Source organism: Anoplophora glabripennis, unplaced genomic scaffold, assembly GCF_000390285.2.
Source record: "Anoplophora glabripennis isolate ALB-LARVAE unplaced genomic scaffold, Agla_2.0 scaffold578, whole genome shotgun sequence".
NCBI classification, from domain to species: Eukaryota; Metazoa; Arthropoda; class Insecta; order Coleoptera; family Cerambycidae; genus Anoplophora; species Anoplophora glabripennis.
In genome coordinates, this window is record NW_019416679.1 from 293,067 (window position 1) to 302,246 (window position 9,180).

Consider the following 9,180-nt stretch of genomic DNA (forward strand, 5'->3'; position numbering starts at 1 on the left):
CGTTTAATTAGCTTCTTCTGCAAAAATTGTTATATTAAACAATTAAAAATGTCATTTTGTATGGTGGTGAATTGTGGCAGTGTATACCTGAGGGATCTTGGAACTAATTTCTATAGAATAATCTTAATTATTTGTATTGTGCTTACTTATGCATAGATCTTTCAATTATTTTTAGGCAGATGACAAATTACCACAATCTTCATCAGAAACTGAGCCCGAGGAAGTTCCTGAACAAAAAGACCTAACTGTGGAGGATATGCAGCGAGCGCTTCGCAGTAGCAACGAAGAAATTTATAAATTGCGAGAAAAACTGTCCATGTTTCAGATGGATACTGATTATTTTAAAAACAGCGATAGCAATACATTGTATTACACTGGTTTACCAACGTTTACCTATTTAAATACCATATATGACCTGGTGAAAGATTATATGATAGAGACATCGCAGACACCGTTGAATAAATTTCATCAATTAATTTTTACTCTAATTAAACTGCGGTTAAATCTGCCCTTTAGAGATGTGGCAAACAGATTTAACTGTCATTACATCTCTGCAGGAAGAATTTTTCGAAGAACATTGGAAATACTATACTCTCGTTTAAAAGTAAGTACTTACTTATTACTATTCAACAAAAATGTATTGTAGGGGTTTTAATATATATTTTTTTTGTTATGTTTTAGAGTTTAATTATTTGGCCTTCCCAAGAAGATCTCAGTATAAACATGCCCCGATGCTTCCATGACAATTTTGGACTGAGAGCAACAGTTATAATCGACTGTTTTGAGGTATTCATTGAACGGCCATCTAATATGAATGCGGCTGCTCGGACATGGTCAAATTATAAACACCACCATACAGTTAAATTCTTGATAGGAATTACCCCATAGGGTGTAATATGTTTTACATCTAATGCATACGGTGGTAGGGCCAGCGATAAGTTTATAATAGAAGATTGTGGTTTCTTAGATAAACTCCAACCACGAGATTTGGTTATCGCTGACAGGGGTTTTCTAATAAGTAATTCAGTCAACATGTGTCTTGCTGAAGTTGTGACGACAGCTTTCCTTAAAGGAAAAAAACAATTATCAGCAAAAGAAATAGAGACTACTCGCAAGATTGCAAATGTCAGGATCCATGTTGAAAGAATAATTGGTATGCTTCGTCAAAAATTTACTATTTTTAATGACACTTTACCATTAGATACTGTAAAACAAAAAACTAATGAATATATGTTGATAAACAAAATGGTTGTGGTATGCTGTTGTCTGATAAACCTTATACCACCAATTATTCCATTAGATTGATTGTAAATCATATAAATATAATTATTATATAGTCGTAAGTCCATATATATTTTGTATATAATTGTAGTTAAATTATTTATTACTGCTTTTCAACCCTGTACTGATAACTTTGTTGTAAATTATGTAGACTCTGCCGCAAATAAAAAAATATATAGATACATTAATATATTATTCTTTATTTCTGTCTCCAAAAAGACCAAAAAAAAATGTATATCTAATCTATTACTATTTATATTTTAATTTTTCTTAACTATAAATAAATTATTAGGGGCCGGTTTTTCCAACTATCAAATAAATCTATATCTCATTTTCTGACACATGATTTAATGGGCAAATAAAGTTATTAGAAGGTGGGTGGAAAAACTGGCCCTAAAAGTATTATAGTATTTTTTTAAATTATAGCATACCCTGAGGTATGCAGCAAAACCTTGTCGTAAGCTCGCAACATGTGGCATATTTACACATCACTTGATTCCTTTGAATAGGAATGATCATGTTTTACCACGTTCCAGTTGATAGCGTGTTCTTCGAACTTGGTGAAGTATTTGCCCAATAATTCTGGTAAAATAACATTTTTATAAAAATTAAGTGCCAATTTACTTTCCCTATTCCAAAATTCATTCTTTCTATAAAAATATTGTTCTTGCTCCAGATTATAAAATCACAGTATTTCACCCGAGTTATAGCAAGTTGCATTTGGATCTAATACGTGTGGTCTTTTTTTCAAATGTCTTGTTCCCTCAACATCATCTAGTCCAACTTTTTTTCAATATGGACAACTCGTCTACACCTAAATCTTTTGCACAAAACGGGCACTTAATTTCTGTACACCCTAGTCCACAACATACACATGACACTAAACCGTCAGGGGAAGCTCCAAAAGCTGGATATTCTGGATTCAAACGTAATCCAACAGGTTCGGTTCCAAAATCTTCATGTATCACACACATTTTCTCTGTGTAAGCCTGTAAAGCATCTTTTTCGTGCATACAGCCATAAATTGTTGCTTTTGTTCTAAATGTACTACGCAAAGGGTAGCACATTGTTTTCAATAATGAAAGTGAAGGTTGTTCTACTTTGGTTCGACAAACAGACTTGAAGTGTGAAGCGGTTATTCGTCCTGCTCTAAAATGAAACCATGCCTTTGATTGTGCTTGCTCCCCAGTCAACTTCTCAATTTTTCTGCATTCCTCCAGGGGAATAGTGAGGTCCGAACTAGATCCTGCAAAAAATTATACTTACAACTAGTTCTTATAGAGTTAAACACTAGGCAGTATTTGGCAACACATCATTCAGTAATCACACATACACTGCATATACTTTATCTGAACAGTGGAGAACCATGAACAATCAACATCGATATGTTTTGCCGTTTTCTCACTTGACCTCTCCTAGCTAATCTGGAAGAGGCAAAATGAGAAGTAAGGGGACATATCGATGTCGATTGTTCATGGTTCTACTACAGGAGTCACGGCAGGCAACAAATACACTTACAGTTCATACTATAAACTTTAGTCCTAAGGAACACATGTAAAAAACTGAGATGGTGAGCAGTCAATATGCACCCTGGCATAGCAAGGTAATAAACAAATACACATCTGTGACAGCAGAAGATATGTAAATATTACAATAAATGCTTACCAATTTGTTTTAAACTGTCCAATGTATGTTTCTCGTTTTCTAATTTATACAATCCGTTTAACATATACGATGTTTTTTCTTGGCAGGACTCTGATACCTCAGTGGAAAATGGTCTCACAATTGAATGTAGAACTGACCCCCTTGGTGTCTCCTTTAGCAGAGCTAGCAAGGTGATTACATCGTCCTTATTAAGCTCAGGTACAGATGTGCGTTTCAGTTTATTTCTCTCAAACAAAGGAATTTCTTTTTGCTTATTTGGGGACATAAAATCAATATCTTGCACCTTTCTTGGGTCTCCAATTCTTCCAGGAGCTGTCCAGTATGCTTTCACATCAGTGACCGACCTTTCAGTTGCTTTTCTCAAACTCTCATCAATGCTGAATAATACAGCGCACACGTGGGTGGGTGCACGTTTCTCCGAGGCCTGCTATGCAGTCACAATGGGCACATAAAATAGATCCTTCTTCATTGGCCACAATCCATAGCTTCAAATGACGTTCACCCAACCTCTGGGAATGCATTACCTGTAAAAAAAATGAGCATGTAAAAACAAGTATTTTTTTTGTCTTATTTGAAGTTCTTACTTTACGTCTGAATTACTATAATTAAAATCTTAAATTAAAACTACATACAAATATGAACAGAAATATGTTAGTTCTGTAATTAAACGCAAGTTATATTGTTTCTTTTTAGACCGTCCCTAGAATTAAAACTTTTTCTGCACACTTCGTGGTATGCACTGTTCGCACCCACCCAGAGATTGCCTGCTTATACGCCTCTAAACCTTTGTAGGCCTTCAAATCTTCAAAAGTGTATGCACTCTTTGTGTATAGCAAATAACTGACGATATCTGGATACATGATCTTTGGAAAATTACTAATTTCCGAGATACAAGATTTTATACCCAACATATATGGGTCAATATTATTGATAATACTTATTTTCTGACGATATCTCAAAGCACTCTGATTGTCCAAAGACTTATAATAACCACTCATTTTAGAAAAAAAAAGCACTAACATGACACAACAACGATATATTTCGAAATATAGAACCCGACAGAACCTTTAGGTTATGTTCAGTAGTTTGTTTATACTCCATGCTGAAAATGTCACGTGACCACGCACATGCTCTATAGTTGCATTGTCTTATTAGTACCCCATGATTTTGAGGAAAGGAGCCATAGGCCTCTCTGCGTTGCCGTATACTTTGCACGGGAAAGCAAGTTGAGTGACCGGTAACACAGAAAAGTCTATGTACCTTTCCTCAAAATTATACGTTATATTAAATCTTTATTCTCTAGTTTGCATATTCTCGCCCTTGAAACCCACTAAAATCACATTTGACATAAGAATACTTTTTGCTTGACGCATTATAATAATTTTTAAAATAGTTATTCCTATATTTTTTCAGACATATTCTACACATCTTTCAAGCCATGGCCGAGTCACCAGCAGCAGAAGACCCATGGTCTGACGACTGTATTTTGTGCAAGAAAGCTATGAAAGATACTGCAACGGTCATTGTTAAACGTAAAGGTATTCAAAATTTAATCAAATCGAGTAAACTTAGAGGTGACAAAAATGTTGAAGAAGTTTTGAGCATTAGAGATGCGATATTAGTTCACGACAGTTGTTCTAAATCTTACAATTCAAAACACAATATACAATACAGCATCACTCAGAGAGTCCAATCACAACCGAGCACCTCGACACGAAGCGCGAATGTCGACTTTGATTTTAAAAATAATTGTTTTTTTTGTGGCAACATTTTACGTGTACCATTCATTCAGCGCTGCTAATAGTGTATCCTACGTTACTAGCAAACAGTATAGATCGAACTTGGTAAAAAAATATAATAATTTAGAAAGCCTTGAAGCACAAAAGTTTATAAGTCGCATTTCACGAGTTCCATGTCTAGTTGAAGTTGAAGCAGGTTACCATAAGAAATGCAGAGACAAACCGCCTTTCAAATTAAAATGTGCAACAGTTGAATGTAATCAATCGGAACCGAACATTTGTAATCAAATTATTAATTATATGTAAACCTGATGAAGCTCAGTTTTGCCTCCGCGATATTTTTAATAAGGAAATTATGGAAGAAATGCCTAATTTTAAGGCCTTCAAATATAAACTGCAAGATGCACTAAAAACAGAATTTATAATTCAACTTTCCAAAGAGAATATCATTATGTCACGAATGTCTTTAGCGAAAGTTTTACTAGCGGGAAATTTTTATAATAATAAAGCAAGTAGCACTGATCAAGAACGATTTAAAAAGATTGACGATTCAGCGGCGATTTACTCAAAAGACATTCAAACTCAGAAGTACGATACGACACATTATCCACCTCAAGATAAATTTCTAAAAGACAGTGACAAATTAGTTCCGGAATCTTTACGGAGACATTTATTCAATATCATAGCTAAACATAAAAGTAAGTCAGCAGATTGGAATGAAATAATCAATTCGATAGCTCATTCAATAATTGCAGCAGCGAAACCTGCGTCTTTCATATCACCAGTTCTAGTTAATATTGCCACTGTACTACATAGAATGTTTGCATCAAAAGAACTTATCGATTTATTGCACGCGAATGGATTTTGTGCTTCCTATACCGAAGTACGCCGATATTTATCGTCAGTGATGTCACGAAGAACAATATCAATATAATGCCTTTTCACAAATGGTAGTTGACAATGCCGATCACAACGTAGAAGCGCCTGATGGACATGGCACTCTACATGTGATGGGTGGAATTCAGATTATTACGCCTAAAAGTGCGGTGTCAGAGAGTCGACCTATACCGCGTGAAAGATCCGTTGACCACTCAAGAATTAGCTAAATATGGTAGAATTTCTCTTAAAACTTTTGGAAAACAACAAGATGGTGGCTTTAAAAAAATTAAGTTAGAAGATATCGATGCAATTCATGAAATTCCAAAAGAAATCAAATTATCTAAACTGGATTTTTTTTGGTCGTACGGTCGTTGTGTGTCAAAGAAAGCCGATTACCCGTGTTTTTACGGATTTATGGAAACAGTTACAAAAAATGATGCTTTTGAAATAAGTCGAATTAAAATTTTACCGTTCATCAACGCTCCGGCGAGTAATTTGGACACTATATACACTTCACTTCTCAAAGCAGAAAAGTTACGAGTAGATCTGGATCAAGCTTACATGTTCATTACATTTGATTCGCCTCTCTTTTGGAAAGCAGAGGAAGTTAAAACACATGTCGATTTGCCGAAACTAATAATACGACTAGGGGGTTTACACTTATGGTTTTCGTTTACAAGTTCGATTAGTTACGTTATGAATGGTAACGGAAATATTTTGCGAGCTGTATGCTGAAAACTCGTGCGACAAAGTGCTAAATGGCATATTTTATTCAAGATCTTTGGGCGGACACACATTGATGCATGCAGCCTTAGGCATATTGATTATGGAGGAATGTGACTTCAGTAGTGAAGAGCAAGAAATCATGAATAACATCATCATAAAGCAAGGCCCAAATCTTAGAGATTATTTAGACAACATTCATTTTACATCAGCTTACGAAAAATTTCATAAAAAATTAGAAGAACTGGAAACTCGTGGACCAACGGCTCGGTTATGGGTCCTGTACTTTCAATTACTTACAATAATGAAGCTGTACATTGAAGCCGAGAGAAGTGGTGATTTCGATTTACATTTGGAATGTTGTCACAGAATGATACCACTTTTCCTGGTAACAGGTCATTTTCATTACGTCAAGTGTCTTTCATTGGACTTACAGCAAATGATTGTTCTAAAAAATAGATTGGCCGAGTTGAAAACTAAACAAGGTAGAACAGCCATGGAAGAGAAAGAGTTACAAGAATTGGAAAAGTTTATGACAAGTGGATATTTTACCATTAGGCGTACAGACAAATTCTGGTCTGGCACGTGGAGCGATATGATCATCGAACAATTTCTAATGCGATTGATGAAAAGTAGGAGGGTCTAACTCACGGTCGAGGTGTTACTGAAAGTGTGCAGGCTCAATGGACTTTATCCACTCCAGCAATGGTAGACTTGTGCGAACAATTGTAATCATATTCAAAGGTTTTCTTTGCGTCTAGTGAGCAGCACAAAGACAGCAGACCATCGCGCATGAGAAGAGATTACGATGATCTGCAGAAAATGTTGAAATTTTTTAGCAAAAATAACCCGTTTCCTGTAGCTACAGTTCCAGTATCCCTTGGTACAGGTATTATGGGAGATGCAACTATAACTTGTTACAAAGCTTTGGAAGTAGGAAAGGAACTGTTACGCGAGCAAATAAAAAATACTACAACTTTTGATAAAATGAAATTTTCTAAGAAAAAGCAAGTTCTATCTTTGCAAGCTGCTGCTGGCAAAATTGTTGTCGATAATGGCGATGTTATCACTGCCAATCCGACACTCATTTTTCAAAGAATTGCCGTCGCCGTAAACAAAAATCAAAATTTAAAGGAATGCCTTAGCTTTGAACTTGCTAAATATCCGGCAACAATATTTGAAAATGGCATTATGCGTAAGACGGATAAGTCGAAGTTCATGGATAATTTCAAAAAAATTGACGGGTTACCTGCAAAAGTTCAGTACGTGATTGACGGAGGCTTTTTGCTAAAAAAAAGTTATTTGGCCACGAGGATTTGGTGCTGACAGTGCAATGAAGTACGGGGAAATAACTCAGTTGTACGTAGATTATTTGCTCAAACATTTCCCAGGCAGTAATATTACCGTAGTATTTGATGGTTATGAGAATATTGGGACTAAATCAGCAGAGAGAGTACGAAGAAAAGCAACGGGAGTTTGTAGAGAAATCGATTTCAATGAGTAAACTCCGTTGTCGAAAACTCAAGACGATTTCCTCAGTAATGATGATAATAAAAATATTCATTTTGTGTTTAATTGGTAAACTACTATGCCATGACATTCCATGCTTGCAAGCCAAAGAAGATGCTGACACATTAATTGTGGAGACTGCTATCAGTAAGAGTTCAGAGATACGGATCACCTCGTCATAATGACGCAACGAACTTCATCAGATAAGAAAGTTTACTTTTTAAGAGACATCAAAGGGGATATCACGTACTACGATTCAAACAGTTTCATACACGACCAATTCATTAGTTTTATTTCTGCACGCATTTTCTGGATGCGATACATCAGCATTTTATTATCAAGGCAAAAATAAATTATTAAAAGCGCTCCTTAAAAATAACGACTTGGCAACTACATTAGCTATTTTCAATTTCCCTGAAGCAGAAAAGTCTGCGATTGTTGACGCAGGCGATAATGGCCATGTACGGTGCAAAACACAATCAACAAATGACTTTAAACGAATTCCGACACCAGTGTTATGATTCTAAATGTTCTAAATTCTTGATAAACAATTACTTTTAGATTTTCTTCTTTATGTAAAAGTGAATCTGAAATCCCTTGAGATGTGTTTCTTTGATTATTTTGATCAATTAAAAGCTTAAGTTTCTGAAATGCTTCATATAAAGGATGGAGGTCTAATTTGTGTATAAACATGTGATATTGTTCAATGATGTGTACTCGTTTACCTAATTTCTCAAATAGTGCTACACTATCGATGGGATCGAAGGTTATATCTTCGGACTGGACTACTGCTAGGATCGTTAGGTAGAGGATTGTTAGATAGGGGATTCATTGTCATCCTGTAACAAAGATTTCCCTATTATTTTTCGCGGCTTACTCACCTTATTTTTATGTACAGTACCAATTTCAGTTAAGATTTTATTGTCTCTATCCTCTAAAGCGACTGTTTCTTTGAATTTTGGGTGATCTTTAGGTTTCCTTGGTTCTGTTTGAATATAAACAATTTGATCTGTTTGTATTGATTCAGGTTCTGATAATTGTTGGTTTTTCTTTTCGATAACTTTTGTTTTGTTGTTTTGAATTCTTTCTTTAGCCTGGTTATGTAAGAGTTGTAAATTTTCTCGATGATTATGAGTATATTGATTGATGATAGTTTGTGGGGAAATATCAAATGGGTTAGTTTTTGGGCCATGGATTACTTCGAAAGGTGTCATATTGATTGTGGAGTGAATTGAATTATTATATAGTAAGACAGCTAGGGTCATGAGGTACTTAATTGATTTCTGATGTTCTTGTTTAAGACATCTTATAGAGTCTATCAGGTTTGAATAAAATCTTTCAACAGGAGAATTGGAATTTGAATGATAAGGGGTAGTGAAGTGTA

The 9,180-nt window shown here is 35.1% G+C and overlaps 1 protein-coding gene across 1 annotated transcript in view; it reads right to left on the bottom strand.

Annotated features, from left to right (window-relative positions):
* Nucleotides 1-1,581: 1,581 nt before the first annotated feature.
* The window catches only part of LOC108910024, a 16,582-nt gene continuing 8,983 nt past the window's right edge, over nt 1,582-9,180 (bottom strand). Inside the window, exons 2-3 of the mRNA XM_018714517.1 lie at nt 2,947-3,470; nt 1,582-2,527 (exon numbers count right to left, since the gene is read on the bottom strand). Of these exons, the coding sequence (XP_018570033.1) occupies nt 2,052-2,527; nt 2,947-3,211 (741 nt within the window). The 5' untranslated portion in view covers nt 3,212-3,470 and the 3' untranslated portion in view covers nt 1,582-2,051. The remainder of the gene's footprint in view (nt 2,528-2,946; nt 3,471-9,180) is intronic.